The sequence below is a fragment of the Chinchilla lanigera genome, unplaced genomic scaffold (assembly GCF_000276665.1).
Source record: "Chinchilla lanigera isolate Chin_1 unplaced genomic scaffold, ChiLan1.0 scaffold00024, whole genome shotgun sequence".
NCBI lineage: Eukaryota > Metazoa > Chordata > Mammalia > Rodentia > Chinchillidae > Chinchilla > Chinchilla lanigera.
In genome coordinates, this window is record NW_004955425.1 from 23,023,551 (window position 1) to 23,042,898 (window position 19,348).

At 38.0% G+C, this 19,348-nt stretch overlaps 1 protein-coding gene across 1 annotated transcript in view; it reads left to right on the forward strand.

Annotated features, from left to right (window-relative positions):
- Ap3b1 (adaptor-related protein complex 3, beta 1 subunit) overlaps positions 1-19,348 on the forward strand; it is a 258,894-nt gene that overhangs the window by 230,935 nt on the left and 8,611 nt on the right. Inside the window, exons 25-26 of the mRNA XM_005386022.2 lie at positions 10,403-10,500; positions 15,395-15,533. Coding sequence (XP_005386079.1) covers positions 10,403-10,500; positions 15,395-15,533 — 237 coding nt within the window. The remainder of the gene's footprint in view (positions 1-10,402; positions 10,501-15,394; positions 15,534-19,348) is intronic.

Here is a 19,348-nt window from a genome sequence, read left to right on the forward strand (position 1 = left end):
TGAAGTTGCTTTGTTTTTACTCTCTTAAAAGAACTGAGATTTTTATTTATCTGAATTTTAACAAGCTTAGGACAGAATTTGTTATGATTAAAAATTTCTAAGCTTAGGAGAGAGATATGTTAAAATAAATTTATATATTAAGTATAGTGAGCCCTTCATTTTCACTTACCTTTTCAGTTTGCTGTAGCTGAGGCTTAATCTTATACCTTTTATTGCTGAGAACCCGCAGCAATGGATCCAAGCAGTGTAGCATGGCACATTGATTTTATGCAGATCATCACCTTTATGTTTTGGGAGGTCTGCTGTATCAGTGATAGATAGAAACAGATTGCTTTCCCCAGCACGGCCTAGGAATTGTTTATTATTTTTCTATTAGACAAACAACACAAATCAGTAATATGAACACCACACTGTGAGTAACATCACTCTAACTAGTTTTCCTCCAGCACCAGAGGTGTATTCATTTTAATTATTTGAACAATGTGAGCCCAATGACAAACCTCATGTACCGACTTATATCAAAATTAAATACTAAAAAATTTTTTTATCTTACCAGTTTGTGCAAAGAACTTTTTGATTTCTGTATAATCAGATGAGTTGTTATTTTTCATTATTTTTATGGCAAAGACTTCTTTTGTGGTCCATTGAACAGGATTTGCATTTTGTCTTCTATAATTGACAAAGTCTCTTAAGGGATAAAAATACGGGTAGTGTTTGATTTTCATCTTAGGTTGGGGAGTGGGTTAAACAGTTTTTCTCAATTTCTCTTAACTATAGGAAAATGATAAATTTAATTCACATTAAAATTGTCAGCAAAAAAATAAAGTAGCCTTAGCTATTATAAACATATTAATATTTTTCTACTGTGAAAGTATAAATTATTTATTTTTGGTTTTACTAAGCACAAAAGCAGGCTAGATTAAAAAAAAAATTTGTGTGTGTTCCAAAAAGAGCACTTTGTCTTGCATCACATGTAATTGATCCTGAAGCAGTGTAATCACAATTACTCACTTTCTTAATTGGCCTGCCCAAAATCAGAAAATGGAAACCGATCGACAGTGTTTAAATCAATAGCTTCATAGTAGTGCTGGTGGGGGTAGGGAGATGGTGGTAATGGGTAGATCAATTGGTCCTAGGTGCCAATCACTGACTGTGCCTTTTGCATAGTAAGTAGCACTTTTTGCTTACTGATGTGCTATATTAGTCTGGGTAGTTCAATAAAAAGGAAAAGGCAAGAATGGCTGATACTGAATTTTTTCCTCAAAATACATTATAGAAGTCAATATATAAAATTATGGGTAATCAGAGCATATTTGATAACAAGCCTTCAGAAATCCTTAGAACATGGACTAGAAGCCTTTGAGGTATTCTTCTACTTATTAGAAGAAAGAAACAAGTATAAAGTGATTCTACTTACTCTACATTATTTCTTTACTCTAGATTATTATGGTTTTTCAGGAAGAGAGCTGTTATGTATAGTTAATGTAGTTTTATGGGTACCTGATAAGCATTAATGTCTCCTTTTAATTTTGCACTTTAAATGCTCATCAGATTTAGTTCTTAATTAAATTTTTGAGATTGAAATATATATAATATATATAAATTTATCTCTCCAGAAGTCAGTGCAGTGCATAAGCAAGTCCCTATTCTTATGATTAGCAAGTATGAGTGCTTTAAATAGTATGAGAAATACTACAACTTGTCTTAAGTTAGAGGACTGAACACTTGTACCCACACTTCTTTTTGTCCAAAAATATGCTAGACAGAAATTGACTCTTTAAAAGAGGAGGAGCAATAAAAAATACAACAAGAAAGAAAGAATGCCATTAACTGATCAGAATTTGAGTTTATTGATGGTTAGAAAGCAAATGGGAACAGGTAAACATTAGTAAAGAAAATAAAAATTGCAGGGCACACCACTCATGGGAGAAAAGTACTATAATGTTAAGAACAAATCTGGCAGAATATCAAGCATAGAGTAAATGAAAAGTGAGGGGATTCAAGGGAGTCCTGAGAGAATTCAAGAACTACTTCTACCCTCCAGCTCCCCCACCTCAGCTCTAACAGCAGGGAGTATAACCTATTCAGTGTGAGGCCTCAGGGTAGCTCTGTAAAAAAAAGGAACAACTTGCCTGGGAAGGACTTTTAGTGGGATATGGGGACTCTCTGTGAAAGAAGAGGAGATTGGATGCCACAGTAAAAACTGTTGCTAATATTATCAAGTACATGTAGCACATTAAGCACTGTATTAAACACTTGCAATCCACATATGTATCGATTTGCTTAAGTTCGCAATAACCTTACCTGTATTTTTTATTATTATTCTGTTCGGAAGGTAAATTAACTGAGGCACTAGAAAATGAAGAAATTTGCCTAAAGTCTTACAGTTAATAGGTAGTAGAACTTTCTATGTTTGTTAAGCCTCATCCTTTGTTACAGATGTAATTGGATAGTTTAGGATTACCAGACTTTTGAGGTAAAGCTGCCACTTGAAAGAGAAGGTTCAATGAATACAAAAAGCTGCTGGCCATACATAAAGGGAGCAGATAATTTTAAAAAGACAAAAAGTTTCTCTGAAAATTAAAATATCTGATGCCAGAGTATATTACATCCATAAATGAAGAACATACTTCTTGCTATACAAAGGAGTAACTGGAAAAAATTTTTAAACTCTTCTTGGCATTTTAAAAGAATAATGTCAGAAGTAATCCAGTAAACACACACTACAGTAGACACAGTGGAATACTGACTTTGTGTTCTGGAAGAGAGAGGGTCAAGTGAGTGAACTGCATTCAAAAATGAAAAGACAATGAAAAGACAAAAAATGAGAAGGAAAATGGGAAAGAAAAAGTTAAAAGGATCAATTCAACTAATAGGAGATCTGGAAGGAAAGAAATGATTAAAAGAATGAAATTATAGAAGAGGATTTTCCCAAGTTAAAAAGGCATAATCCTTCAAATCAAAAAGACCCATCCAAGGCCAAACAAAATGAAGATGAAAGACCAGAGACCGCATCCTGCTGGCATTTTTGGTAAGAAGAAAAGTACACTGACAGCTCCCAGAGCAGAGGAAAAGCATCCTACCTGAGAAGGAACAACGGGGGTGGGATACAATTTCTCATCAGTCCGGTCGTCATTTCTGGTGGCCACAACACAAAGGACATGACCTTAAGCATTTTGAGGATACTGGGTAACTTGCTTTTTCAGACAAAGATTCTATCCGCTTGCCACCTGCAAACCCTTTGTTGAAGGGACTGCTCGAGAAAGAAGATGCAGAATAAGGAGAAAAAGCAACGACTAAAAACATTCTAGCTGTAGAATCTATCACTGTGTAAAAGTAATTATTGACACATAATATGAAAAAAAATTAGTAGTGAACCAGAACCAGAATCGCAATGTGGACAAATGCATGGAGGAATGATGGTCCACTAGAGCTCCCTTCATTTTTGGCACGGGGATTGATCGATAGCAAAAAGAAGTCAAATTATGGCTTAAAATATTAAATATAACCATGAGCATCATCAAAATATGGTATATGGTAAACTTCCAAACAACTAAAAGGAAGAACATGAGCAATTAAAACTTGATTGGCTTAAGTAAATTAGAGAGGGGAAAAGTAAGAAAACAAAATAAAGTGGCTGGCAGGGGCCATGCCTTTTTAAGGAACTTTGAGTGTTTCTAAAATTCAATTGGAAAATAAAATGACCAAGAAAAGTCAATTTTTAAACATTTTTCATTTTTATTTTTATTTTTTGTAGTACTGGAGACTAAACCCAAGGCCTCACACGTGCTAAGCAAGCACTTTACCACTCATGTCTTGTGTTTTGAGACAAACAAGCTTTTTTTTTTTTTTTCATGAAAAAAGTCTCCTGGGAGTAGAGATGGCATGTTTGAAATTGTGTTCTATCCTCAACACTCAAAAAAAAAAAAAAAAAAAAATCGCTTCTGGGCCTTTTGCCTAAGCCCAAGTGTAGTATCTGTTCTTATCAAGTTTAATATCTGGTATGTCCTCTATCTGTGGACAATATAGTAAATGGATTTTTTGGAGCTGAGAGAGGGACTAGGAGCTTGCTCCGTCCACTGCATGCATCGACGTGGTATTGCAGTACCTCCAGGAACAGTGCACCCCCCCCCACACACACACACACACATCGTGGTTGAAAGAATGTCTGTCCGACCTCCTGCTTGCCTGCCGGCCTGCGGACTGAACAAGCATGCTCTCCTGGAGCGCATCATCTTGTGCCCCGCCCATCCTGCCCTGCGCGTGCTTCTTTCTTCCTCTGCGTTTCCATGTGGCGTTCCTGCCGGTCGCCTTGCTTCCCTCCACCCTCCCGTTCTGCTCAGTACATACTTAGGTCATGCGCGGCTCTCAGCCTTCCCGCCTTTCTTTTGTGTTTCCCACGGTTACCTTTCACCTCACTCTCCTTCCCTCCGTCCTGTCTGGGGTTGTCATCGCTCGCTGCCCCCAGCCTTCAAACTGTCTTACCCAAGCTTTTCGGCTGCTTTCGCATCTAGATGAAACAGTCACGTACTGAAGAATTTCCTTGCACGCTCTGTGCTCATGCGCAGACGAATGCCTCCGTCCACTGCATTGGGTACTGTGCACAACCTACATCTTTGCTCCTGTCGATCGAGGAAAGGTCAGCCACACTCCCTTCTCATCTCTCACGACCTACAGTGGAGTGTGAGTGAAGATACACGCGTGCCACATGTTCAACAGAAACATTAAAATTTTTAAAGTCAGTATAATTGATGTTGATTGGCACAGGAACCAATGAAACAAAATAGAGAATTTAGAAATTTTGTATGTCACAAAGGTGGTATTTCAAATCAGTGGGGAAAGAATGGACTCAAGTAAGATGATGTGAGGACTATTATCTGAGAAATATAAACGTACTTCCTCACACATACTACTCTAAAATAAGTTCCAGGTTGATTTATAATTTAACCATTAAAAAATTACAGTCAAGGAGGTGTAGCTCAATGGTGGAGATCTGGCCTTGCAGGCTCAAGCCTTAGGTTTGATTCCCAACATAACAATAAGATCAAAACCTTTAAAAGTATTTAAATGTAGTATAAAGAAATATTTTATTTTTTGAAGCAGAAATCTTAAAAAAGATGTAATATCCAGAAAGATACAAAGAAAAATGATTGACAAGTTCTGCTAATATAAGGGCCAGGGGAATAGTGCAGTAGTAGCACCAGCTTGCACAGGGCTCTGGATTCATCCCCAACAACCCAGGCCCCCCAAAAAGATAGAAAAAAGCATTAATTTATAACTTGTCTACCAAAAAGAAAAGTAGGTAGCACAAACAGGACAGTGACACACTGCAGCATTTCTAACAGACCAAAGTTTAATAGCCACAGTATATGAGGACTCCAAAAGAAAAGTGGGAAAAAAGGCCAAGAATAGAAAGAAAAATAAATAGAAAAAATGCAGATGGCCAATAAACAAAAAGATGTTTAGCAACAGTAGTGTTTAGGAAAATAAAGTGCTAAGACTTTCAACTATCGGATTAGAAAAATTTCCAACTATTTAATGTGTGGGAAGGTAAAGAAAAGCATGTAGCTCCTGTGCACTGTTTGTGGGAATTCGCACTGGCACCACCCCAGAGCATCGGCAGCATATATCAAAATGCCAGGTAATCGTACTTTAACTTAGCAATTTAAGAGAAATACTGGTGCTTATACAGAAAAAAGATCTGTTGAAGGACATTAATTATTGCTTGAACAGGAAAAAATAGAAATGATAACCTGTGGGGGAATGCTTAAATAATGAGGCACCCCTACCATGTGCACATGAGGCATGTTGATTTTTGAGTACCTCTGTGCACTCTCCTGAGCATTTTATTTCATTTACTAGTTAAAACCAGCCTACAAGTTGAGTGTCACTCTTTGAATACATAGATGAGGAAACTTGAATCTCAGAAGTTAATCTTCTTGTCCATGTCTCTCATCTAAAAATCTACCAGTTTGAATCCTAGGAATCTGAGATAAGATTATATGTGCAAGTATGTGCATTACAGTTAACTGTAAAATGAGTGGAGTCTTACATCAACTTCTCTGCCATCTGATCCATGCAACTGCTCTGAGAACAGTACTTTATTGGTCTTGTAACTTAATTTTAATAAATTTACACCTGTAATTTTATATATTTTCCTTTTCATCATCCTGCACCCATGTTGAGATATTTGTGTGTAGAAATAGAGATACTTTTTTCTCCCATGTTTAACCAAAAGAAATGTGAAGAAAAAGGAAAAGAAAAAGCTTTAAGGAAAGAGAAACGAACAAAAAAGAAGGTAAAATGCTGGAAAAGGAGGTTCATAGAAAATCACAGGATATCCTAGAATATTCACATAAATGAAAATAAAGTTTCCCCAAACTAAAAGAGCCTGTTATCCCAGCAGTTGGAGACTGAGGCAGAAAGACTGCCACAAGTTTGAGGCCAGCCTGAACCATATAGCGAGACTATGTCTCAAAAAAAATAAATACAGACCAGAGATAAAGCTCAGTGGCACAGTGCCTACCTGGCAAGCACAAGGTCCTGAATTCAATTCCCTGTACCCATATGTAAATAAATAAATGAATGAATGAATGAATGGGGAAACATTCCATCTTAGTCCATTAGGAACCACACCTTGCTTAGGAAATGAGGCTGATTTACACAGCATAGTGTGCTCTGCTTATGCCAAATATACAGAAACCCAGTTGTAGAGACTTAACCGAACAGGAGTTTATCTCTCTCCTAGAACAAAAAATGTAGGGAGTTGGTGATGCAGAGTTGACAGAGTAGCTCTACAGTGTCTGCAGGGTAGAAGGTCTTCCACTTTTATTTTTTAGCATGTGCTGGTCTTCCTCATGGTCCCATGATGGCTGCTCCACCTCTGGCTCCTGCCCATGTTCCAGCCCTCCAGCCCCCCAAAAAAGGAAAGACCGACATGGAGAAAGGAGCTGTGTCCATATCAGAAAAGCAGAACATCCCCCAGAAATTCATGGTAGACTTCTGTTTGTGCTTCATAGGATGCAACAGGGTCACTTGATCATTCTTAGCATAAGAAATGCTAGAAACTGTGTTTTACTAGGGCAGTTGGTCTCCTTGAACATCAGGATTCTGTCAGGAAGGAAGAAAAATGGTCGTTTATTACTCCCTAACACACTGCTGTTGCTCAGGAGAGCGTTTCGAGATCACTTTCCACACCAAACCTATGCTGCTGCTCACTCAACTGGACTTTGCTGTTGCCTGACGAGGAGGTCCTATCCTCTGCCCCATACCTCCTGCCTGCTCCTTGACGTTGTGCTGCGTGTGGTCCCTCCCAGTGTTGGGATGGAGAAGGCTTTTGTATTACAAGGAAGAAAGCAAATTGTTAAAGGTGACGCAGCTCATCTCATTTAGCCCAGCACTCCCTAATGTTGTCACATACCTGTTACTTCAGCATTTTGAGTACACACTCCCTATATGTGTTTATTTTTAAGTCATGTGTGTATGTGTATGTAAGTGTACATCTCACCATGCTAACTCATTATATATGTACTAACATTGTGAAAAACAACTCCGAAAGGAATTAGGAAAATAAATATAATGAAGTTCTTTCACTGTATCTCACTCAGTTGCCTTCTGCCTCCTACTTGGGAGAGCATTGGCATAGCCAGCAATTTGAAACTCAAATTTTATACTTCAGACTAAATTAGTTTAATATATATATATATATCCCCCTCCCCCTGCTCCCCTCCACCGAAACTCCTGCTGTCCTTGCCTCTCTTCCACCACTCTTCCTTTTTGCCCTCCATCTGGTTGCACTCTAGTCCTCTCCTGAGGGACTGGCCTCACAGAGCTCAGTGTCAGTCGCCTAGCCTCCGCAGTGTGCACCAGCCCCTCTTCCCAGCTTCCTGCAGTTCTCTTCATCTTCTTCACTGAGTGCAGATCTCTCCCGTGTGCTCCGAGCCTTTCTCTCAGCATGTCCTCTCCCCGTGGTCTCTTTCCCTTGTGAGGCCTCAGCTCTTCCCTCTACCCGCCCCCCAGTGACTCCCATACTCACGTGTTCTGCCCTGACCGCACGCCTACCTCTCGCTTTGTATTTATTATCTACCGGGCATCTCTTCCTAGGTAATGTAGTGGTACTCAGAATATGACATGGTTAAAGCCGCTGAACCCCTCTGCATGTTCGTCCACCCAGTTGTTTGCCATCGAAGCTTCAGAGTCTCTCTGCAGTCCATTACCAGGCCCCCTTCTGATTCTAGCATTCCCATGAAATATCCTGTCCTCTGGTTCTCCAGGCTGCCACCCTCTGGAGCGGCACAGTGCAGTGGCATGGACATGGGCAGCTGCGGGACACCTGTGCTCAGATCGCCACACTGCCACTTACCAGCCGTGTGACCGCGGGCATGATGTTTACCTTTTCATTGGTTTTCCTTTCAGTAAATCCGGGATAACAGAAGTTGCCTGTTAGGGTCATTATTAGGAATTACTAAAAGAAAACACTTGGACACACTAAAACCCCCTGCCTCAACTACTGGGTTACTCAGCGATGGGCCTGCCTTTGTTTTCTTCTCTGTACACACCTAACACGCACGCAGGATCACTGAGTTCCTACTACTTGAGTGAAGTAGCCATATCTGTTACCATACAAATCAGTTCACTTCAGCGAGTGGAAGGAGATGCTAACTGAGCAGGATTTCAGGGCAGCAGCCACCAGATGCCACTTTGTTGAGAGAGCTGGGGTGAATGGCCATCCACCCACAACATCCTTTACCTGTGCCCAGCTCAGCACACACTGGCAGACACACCAGCCTCTCACAGGCCTGAGGTGGCCCTGTCTCTCCTGGAAGCAAATGTGTCCCTGTTCCTGCAGAGCAAGTCTGTTCCTCCTCCGTGGATGGTACTGCTTTCCACAAAGCTCTAATGTAGCACTAGGTACTTCATTATAAATGAAATGTCTTCCCCTCTCACTAGACTGGTGAGTTTCAAAGATCAGTCTCACTTGTCTTCAAGTCCCACATATTAACACAGTACAGAGTATCAAATTTGTATTGAGTAAATGCTGAGTTAATAAATAAATTGGATTTACTGGTTTATCTTGGACATTACACATATGAAAAAATAAAAGGCAGCTCAAACAAGAATACAATGTATAAAACCATAAAGTGACAGTGAGTTTTATGTTCTTTCTTCATTTGATAGTGTTCCTGCCTCCCCCTTGAACTCTGTGTTTCTTACCCTAAGGTATAGAGTGTTTTATTTGTAATCCCCTCCTCTGCGGTCCCACTCCCACCAACAATGGGATCCACTTCCACCGTGAAAGTAGAAGGCCCTCTTTGCGACTTTGAAGAGAGCTTCTGCTTTCCTTATGAGAGGAACAGATGTGGTTGGTTCACTTATTACCACCCCTTCGTGGTCATGCTTCCCTCTTCATGTGGAATGTAAAAGCACAGTACCTGGAGCTGCAGCAGCCATCTGACAGCCGTGAGGAGAGCCAGCACACCCATGAGGGTGTGGAATGGAAAGCTAGGAGAATCTGGGTCCTGGGGGGCCTCTTCCTGAGCTTTCACTGTAACTCCAAGACTTCTTGTACTCCAAATAATAAATGGCTGTCTCTCAACAAACTGTTGGGTTCTCTGCTTCTTTGCACACTCCTTCCTGCCTGGTATTTCATCAGCCTCACTTCAGATATCAAACTTTAAAACAAATTTAAAACACCTGTAGTAAGTTTTTTATTGATAGCCATAAGATTTAAGTGAAATAAGTACAATCAGTATTGGTTTTTCTGATACTAGAAGAAAATTGGCTTTCTTGAAGTCTTCATATCCTATCATTTGAAATAATAAATTTACATGTGTTTATTGGTGATATCACTGAAAAACTATCCTGGGAAATAAGGATTTTTAAAAATCAAGCAAGTTTGCTGATGAGCACACGTGTCTAAATACAGTATATACTTCATTTTTTCTTTTTAAAAAACTAACCTAATTTTTTTAAAAAGGGATCTTAACCATTTAAGACTGAAGCACTTCATCTTCTCCATGTGGTTACATACAAAGTAAAGCTAAAATATTCTCTGTAAGTTGCATGAAGTGTTCTTCTGGTTGTACTTGTTTACCCTTGCTGCTGTCTTTGAAAGTTACGTGTCAGGCTGGGGGTATTGCTCAGTGGGAAAGCAGGTGCTTAGCACTGGTGAGGCCATTGGGTTCAGTCCCCAGCACCAAAAAAATGAGTGAAATAAAAGTTTTATATCAAATCATATAGTTTACTATAAGTGTACAATTTAAAAAAAAAATTAGTTCTGAGATGTATTTCTCTGCAATCAGATTCATGACACTTTAAATGCTGGCATATGCATCTATGTAACTGCATAGTTTTGAGAAGTATTTTATCAGGCGTTTAGTCATCTTTGATTCTTTTTCCTTAGCACCAAGAACGATTGTTTCAGTGTTAATATTCAGCCACCTATTGGAGAACTGCTTTTACCTGTGGCCATGTCCGAGAAAGACTTTAAGAAAGAGCAAGGTGAGAAATTACCACAGTTACTAAAATTGTATGTACCAGAGAATACATATACTAATGTCTAAAATAACTTTTCGTAATCTGTAGCCAGTAACAGATGGCAGCACATAATATTCCTATTTTTGTTAACACTTTGAACTTGTAAAATAACCTTAAAAGTATATGTTTATTTACATTCATACCATACTTGAAAATTGAATAATATGTCTTTAACGTGATAAATTTATTCTTAATCAACTTTTCTATTCTGAGTTGTGGCCTGTCTGTGTACCGGTGTGTTTATATTCATGAAAATGCCAGGAATTGGGGACTCTTATGTTCTACCACTGCAAATCTCACATTTTGGGATTTTTTGTTGTTGTGGAACTATTTTTCCTGTCCTACTAATGTGTTTTTCTTTCCTCACCGTACAGGTATCTCACCCTTTAGACTAAAGTCCTAATTATAGTAGTATAATATTTTGACTTAATTCCATGGTAAAGAAATGCTGTTTGAATGAATCAGAGCTGAAACATTTTAAAATATGTATTAAAAAGAAAATATTTTCAGTAGAATGCAAGTATTAATATCCTATACTTGGCCCACAGTCAAGCATGCCTTCTAATAAAAGGGGTTTTTCTATATGAATCAGGGAAAGTAACACTGATTTTCTTTAATTATGGATAACATTTATAAAGTGAGGGAATATTAAGTGCTATAGTCAGCAGTTTTAAAAGCTTTACATGAGTGAAAGTATGGAGGCTGTTAGCAAACAAAGATCTTTTCATTTTGAGGTTGCTAAATCAGATCTTTCAAGCTCCCACAATGTACCAGACATGTACAGACCTGCTCCTGAGGAGAGGGGTACGCTTCCTGGTGCCGTGGGTATTGTAGTGCTGAAAGTTAGATTTCCTCCATGCCTGGGTGAGCCACACTGTCAGAAAGACCTGTTATAGAAGAATCCCTCGAAGAGAACACCAGACTAAGACTGTACATTTATAGTAATCTTTTCTTCTGGCCTTGCTTTTAAGTGATTAAAAAAGGAATGACTAAACCCAACTTTACATTTTTTGTTTTCTCAAAAGTTGATAATTGCTGTAGAAGAAAGTTAAATTTGTGATTCTGTTTTCCCAATGACGAACTGATTCTTGTATTTGCTATTCTTACCCTTTGCTGGCTAAAGCCTGCCTCTCTGCTTTCCACCTGCTCAGCAAACCAAGGTGAGTGGCACTCAGCAGCTCCGGATGAGGCTGTGGCACATTGACTTTTACGGGGAGATTCTGTTCTTGCAAAGTGCAACTGAAGTGTTTCTAAAGCAGCAGATTATTTTATGCCCTTTCTCTCCCTCAGCTTTTGTTTAGAATACTTGATATTTTGATCAGATTTTTTGTGCTCTACTGTGACTGAGGGATTTTTCGCTGCCCAGCCATACAGAACCGTAAGTGCATGAGAGAGGTGCTCTTGGAGAATAGCTCCGGTCCTCTGTGGACTTGTTGCCAAAATTCCTTTTTCTTCTGCCATTTTACTTCTATGGTTGTTGATTATTTGTCTGAATAAATCTGGCAGCTGTTTGCTATGTTTAATAGAGCAGAAAGGCTACTCTGAATAAAGCTATTTGAAAATTTGTTTATATGAAGTATTTGTAAATCCTTGCAAGTCTCTTGGCATTTCTTTATCATTCTTTCTGTCTTCCTGAATTCATTCTTTGATGTGGAATTTGATGCTGGCAAATTTACCACAGATTTAAAGAGTCTTTTCAGTGGCATCTTTTTAGTTAGAGATTTCAGCAGGTTTGGTAATGGAGGTCTCAATTCCCAACTTTACACATGTATTTGTTATACTACCCTGGGAAGAGAGCATACCTTATTTCACAAAAGTTACCTAGAAATGACCCTAAATCAAAACCCTCAATCAAAATAAAAATTCATTTCCTCACATTCTGTCAATGTGAAGTTCTGGAAGGCAAAGTGTGAGTAAGTTCTTAGGAAGTGTGTGTTATTGCATGCTAACTTTAGTCAGCTTTCCTACTTTAAGTAAAATGAAATTACATAATTAATATCTCATTTTACTGTGTCTGTATCTTAAGACTCAAGAAGTGCATTAAATGAATTAGGATTTAACTAAAAAAGTTATAAATAAGAAACATGAAGATTATGGTTCTATTTTTATTCTAAAGGTATGCATAACTGAAAAGGGTAAGATATTAAAAGTGATTCTAAAAGAATGTATTACATTAATATTTTTTAAACAGCAGAAGCTTTCATTTCTAATTTACAGCCCAATCCAGCACTTTTTCTTGATGGTTCTGATGAGGGTCCCATCACTAAGTGTGCTTGTTGAATAAGTGGTAGTCAGAGTGTTGTATGAGCCTTCAGTGGAAGCATGAGTTACTCATTGCTGTGAGTTGTAAGTGTTGTGAAGTCATTTAATGAGCTATCTGTGGGAATCTTTCAATACTATAAATAACATGGGGTTTCTCTTTTCTAACCTGAAAAATTTTAATTTGGTTTCTTTGGACAGTTTTCATTTGAAGAGATATAAACCTATTGTTCATTCTAAGCTGCCTCTTATTTAAACTGCAAATCTAAAATTTAGAAGTCTTTTCAAATTTGATTTCCTTAAATTAGTTGGTTTGCCTTTTAGTAGTTAATTACAGATGATTAAACCTAAATCAAGTGCTGTCCTTCACCATCACCAAAATTCAGATATGTTCTAATGAAGCCACAATTTCTGCCTGTTTAAAAATATTTCCCAGTAACTTTGCCCTTATTATGGAGCAGTCTACATACAGTGGAAGTCTGTTTTCGTAGGATAAGCTTCCAATGATGGCTTGGCATATTTTTTCCTTGTTAATTTGAAAATATCTGATATATTTTCATTTAGCAAAACCTGTGCTTTAAGAAACCTAAAATGTTTACTTAATTTTATTGTGATTTATGCATCCATCTTATGGTTCCTAGCTAGCAAGATGCTAATTCTTTAAATGGTCAGGCATTTACTATTTTCTGGCCCTTAACTACCACAGCGATCATATTTGATGCCCCTTAATTAGAGCACCTTTTTTTTCTTTCCAGGTTCTTTTTCCACCTCAGCAATCGAGACAATACATTTGCTTACCGTGCTGCTCTCCTAAGTGTTCTTTTGCATGTAAATTAATCTTGATTCAGTTTACACTGTCATGCTGAGTGGTACAAATTGCCTATAACAATAAAACAGCATGAGTTAAAAATAAAGGGGGGTGGAGAGGCAGATTGAATGTGTGCCTTACTTGATAGGATGTTACTTTGCTTTATGCCAATACATTAGCCGACGATAATGAATCTTCTGTTCTGAAAAGCATGGTTTAGTTGATTTTTTTAATTTTACTTCAGTGGAGCAGTACCTTGTCTTTTATAGAACAAGTTAGACAAACCATTAATGACAAGAGTGTTAAGGTTAAATATGAAGCAATGCATTCACTTCTCTGAGTGCTATCCATCTTTCCATTTACAGGAGCTTGACAAAAGTACTGGCTTTGTACAACATTTCCTTTAATTACATGCTGCGGGAAACAGGCTTTTAACATAAACATAGTTGCATTCATTTATTCAGCAGTTGCTCTTCAATAGAGCTTAATGGAGAAGGTTTAAATCCTAAATGAGTACACACATCTCTCAGCAGTGTTATGTCAGCCCTGTGCTTTACTTAAAAGCAGTGTTTGACTGCTCGTGTAGTTTTTAAAGCTTTTGCCTAATATCGAAGTTAAACGGCCTAAGACAGAACATAGTGTTCCTGGAGTTTGAAAGTGGTTAGTAAAATGTGCTCCTTGTTAGAAGGTGGGTAGTTCTGTTTTTCTATTTGATGGGGAAGTCCTCTTACAGTAGTAGGTTTTGTCATCTTCATACCGTTAATCAGAGGGACTTTTAAAAGTTCCAGATTATATTTACAATAAATAAATTACAGACTTGAAGCTACAAGGTCTTTTGGAAACATGAAATCAAATTTTGCCATTTTTCATAGATTTTGTAAATTACTATACACGTTAAATGTCGTCAGAGGTAATTTTTAATAAATACCTTTAGATGTCCAACAAGTAGATGATATTTGTTGTATCTTATTTTAACCCAGTACTGAATTGCAGTATTTTTTCCAAGGGTTTAGTACGTTGTTGAATTTGTTTACTGAACATTTTCACATGACATTCTGATATTAATGGTATGTTTAGGGTTAACACTATGGTCTTATTCATAGTTTTGCATAACTTGGTTTCCTTTCAAACTATTATTTGAAATGTCTCTGGGATTTAAGATTTTTCAGCTGACATTTTTCCCTGTTTTCAGACTTTTTGCTTTGGAGATTTCGGTGTGTTTTTATTGGGACCGTAGGTCTGTTTGCTAGGCAAATGCCGTCATTGTTCAGCGTGGCTTGGAAACTTGCGCTGCATTTTCCAGAGGCCCAGGACCAGTTAGAGACCTCCGGCCATTGTGAAGCCAACTTTGATCTTCTGAATAGAAGCTGTCCATCAGGCGATGCTGCTAGTTATTCCAGAATATTTTGACTTGTTCTGGCTGATCTGTGAATGAACAGTACTAAGAATTAAATATTTATATTTTTAAGAAATAAAAGTGTAATCATTTACATAGCCCAAATTGTGTATGAAATTGAAATGTCATATTTATGATTTTTTTGCCCTAGTTACTATTAGATTTGTGAAGAATGATTTTGACTGCATTTTTACACATTTTTCTACCCCTTGAAAATTTTTAAGAAATCTGTGAAACAGTGACATTATTTTAATTCTATAATTATCTTGAAAATTTCATTATAAAGCAGCATGTCTCGTTAAGAAAAGTTTCTAAGTTTTGGCTATGAGCTTAAAATAGCTTGAATTATTTTCACAGAGAAATCACTAAAAGGGAGCCTTCCTTTGCTCTTCCAGGTATGCTGACAGGAATGAATGAAACTTCTGCCATGATCGTCACTGCACCACAGAACTTCACCCCCTCCATGATCCTCCGGAAGGTCGTGAATGTAGCCAACATGGGTGCCGTGCCTTCCGGCCAAGATAAGATACACCGGTGAGCTCACTAATACGTGTCCTCGCCATGACTGTATAAAGACATAATTTGATGTTTTCTGTGGCAATAATTACCACTAACCCTGCATGTACCATCCCAGTTTTCTGATGATATATTTGATTAATGAATTTGGATTGAGACTGCACCCCATTTCCCATTTAATAGCATCCTTATTACACTGCTTGACTTGAAAAGAGACACAGAACACATCCACATTCCATAATAGCTTGGTAATTTGTAAAGATTACTTTTATGAAGTGCTCGAGAGTTTCCTGGATTTTTTTGATTCAGCGCATTTGCACAGAAAGCTATCTTAGAAAGTAGTGGAGTTGACTCTTTTGTCTGAAAGTGGGAGGTCTGTATGCTATCTACAGGTTCCTTTACAAAGCAAGACCCCAGAGGCTGCTTCCCGTTCATAACACTGGCGGAGTGCAGGCCCTGTTCTTGGGCCAGGGGTATCCTCACACCAGGCATCTAAGCATGAGGTCCAAGGCCTCTTCTAACAAGGAGCACATTTTACTAACCACTTGGCCGAAAGGCAGCAGCACATGTGATTAAAATGTTGTTCTCCTTGTATTCTTATGAATGCCAGTAGCTTTAAATGATAGTGGAGATGAAACTAATTATACCTGCACACATGGCTAGTGGGCAGTCTCTGAGTTTGAGGGAGTTGGTACAAACTGCATGTACATCTGCATTAAAAGGACATACTACATCTTACATGATTATCAATTACAGAAAATAAATTTAGAATCAAAGGGAAGGGCTTCAGATTGTTAAAAATTTTTGTTGCTTTCAGTTAGCAAGAGAACAGAAGTGCCATCTGTGCTTTGGGGTTTAGAATTCTCTCTGCTCTTACCGGACTTGGTAATCTTGGACAAATTATAATTTGTCCTTGTAGGCTTTACGTTCCTCGTCTGTTTAGAAATGGGTGGCAGGGCACAAAAGCTATTGAAATGAAATTCTGTTATATCTGTGGAAGAACACTGACTTCGGGCCACGTGAAAAACATACGGCCAGGCGTGGTGGCACATGCCTGTAATCCCAGCACTCTGGAGGCTGAGGCAGGAGGATCCCCACAAGTTCCAGGCCCGCCTGGGCTACTTGATGAGACCCTTTCTCCAAAAAAAAGCTGACTTGACATGAGTCAGACCTTCATAACTGCACTATAATAATCATAACAGAATGAAAACAACATGTACTAATCAAAAACAGGGGTTTACCTGTGTGTGAGTGTGTGTGTGTGTGTGTGTGTGTGTGTGTGTGTGTGTTTGAGAGAAAGAGGAAAGCCCTTAAGGTATTCAAGAGATCTGATGCTTCCATTTTTTCATTTATGACAAGCCTTGTCGTGTGATGGTGACAAAGTAGAAAACGGGTGCAAAGTCATCATACTGGTACCAATAGTTCACATTCAACTTAGCAGTCAATGTTCAGAAGGAAAAAAGTGAATAAAAGCCTTTTAAGTAAAAATATTTTTTAGTTCTGAGTTTTCTAAGTTTTGTTTGTTTTCTGTATGCTTTAAGTACTTTTTTTTTTTTCTTTCTTGGGTGATTTACTATGGGTCTTTGGAATTACTGAAATTACTAAAATATCAACTCTTAACATTTGCCTTATTTAGTATGAAATTTCACCTAACACATTTAGTGATCAGCAATACTGCATTCTTGTTTTATTGCCACCTACCATAATGCACACAGAAAAGGGTAATTCTGTATGTTAGAGCCTCTGGTTTAGCTTTTGGGTGGTTTTTTGTTTTGTATTTTGGTTTGTTTGTTTGTTCTGGTTTTTTGACACGAGGCTTCGCTGTGTGGTTCAGGCTGGCTTTGAACTTACTGTGTAGCCCAGGATGGCCTCGAAGTCTCAGCAGTCCTGCCTCAGCCTCCTGAGTGCTGGCATTACAGGTGTGTGCCACCACACCTGGCATTGCTTTGTTTTATGTGGGAACTTTTTAAACTTTTGTAAAAGCGATGAAAGTCTTACATATATTTTATTCTTATAAGAAAAAAGATCAAATTACCTTCTCAGAGCTAAATAACATGAGCACTTTCAGTTGGAAGATGAACTAGGAAGAACACTGAGCACATTGGGTTAACTCTTCTTAAAGCAGTTTTCCTGTAACCTGACTTGGTGGTTGGGAACTTTATTAATGTCTGGTCAGATGACTGAAATTAAATTACTGTTAGTGCTCAATTATCCCTGCGAATGCAGAGGGGACACACAACTAAGAAGCATTTGCACATCTATGACCTCGTGGTGCTTTTGTTTTCTATCATCAGTGGCCTGGTGTTTGGCTCTGAGAGCTGGGGGCGGAGCCTAAGTTCCTAGGGAGTGAGAGGTGAATAAAATGCCTGACTGCTTAGGAGCAGGCTATTCTGTCTCCATTTGCTTCTCAGATCCCACCATACTTAATTGAAAATATTCATATTTATTTTTATAAGTAGAATGTGACCATAGTAATGTTCTGAATTTTAGAAAGCTTCCAGGGGATAAATACCTCATTATTTATATTTTCCATGCATAAGTTGACATAATTATTCTGTATATGTGACCCATTTACAATGTCTTGGCCATTCTTCGCTTGTAGCAGTTAGAACAAATAACTGACTTAAAATCTGTCTCAATGTTCTTAATTTCATTTAAAATGAAATTATTTGATTACATTTTAATAACAAATTAGCATTTTACCACTTTATTGAATTGTATTAGTGTTTTTAAATGTAGTATTCAATATTGTAATACCCTGTGGGATCAGTGAGATTGTATATCTAAGACTGCATATTGTTAATAATAAAGTTGAGATCCATATGAAATTTTTAAATAACTCTTTTTCTCCTGTGATAGTTGCTTTTTTCAGTTGATAAAGAATAGGAGCCAAGATACTCTTAATATTTATTTGATTGGTTTAGGATTTTTTTTTAAGAAAACACCAAATATGGAAAGTATCTTGATTAGTAATTTGAGAGATTAAAGTTTTATTTTTTTGAATCAGAAATCGAACTCAGAACCTCGAGCTTGCCAGGCAGGCACCACGCTGCTGAGCTAAACACCAGCCCAAGATTTTTAAAGTTTTTAATGTGCTTAAGTTCCTTTTGTCTGGGTTAAGTTCTGTTTGTTTTCTAGATGTTTTTGGGGTTTTTTTACTTTTGTTTTGAGACAGGGTTTCACTCTGCAGTTCAGGCTGACCTTGAGCTCAGCTCAGTAGCCCAGGCTGGTCTTGCACTCCTGCCTTAGCACTGGTGTGCACAGCCATGGCAGGCCTTGCATCTTTTTTTTCCTTAGAGGACTTTTAATAAGCATTAGTATATTCTTTCTAACCATTCAGTGAGTAGAGTTTCCATCGTCTGGTTTTAGAGTAGTTTATTTCTACTACTGCTTAAAATTTACATGTGTTTACATTAAATGCTAGGTAAAGAAGTACTTAATGTAAGAATTTCTAAGACAAAGTAATAGTATGAAATAGGCAGAAATAGTTTCTAGTACTTCAACAGAAAACGGCCCCCAGTAAGGGAAAGTCAGTTAAAGAAGCACAAGTATTAGGAACTCACCTCAGACACCTGGAGCATGTCCCATATAACACTTTTAAAGATCAACTGAGAAAGCTTTTAGTTTTGATTTTCTAAATGAGTGATAGAATCAGAAAGCCGAGCAGTCTGCCATGCTTTATGATTGTGTTTGTGGCTCTTACTTGCTATTTGAAAAATCTGCTCTTTAAGAACAAAACCATCTTATAGAGTCATGGATCTGTGGAGTTATGGTCATGGTACCCATCTGCTGCTTTCCAGATTGCAGTTACCACTGCATAAGGAGTAATACAG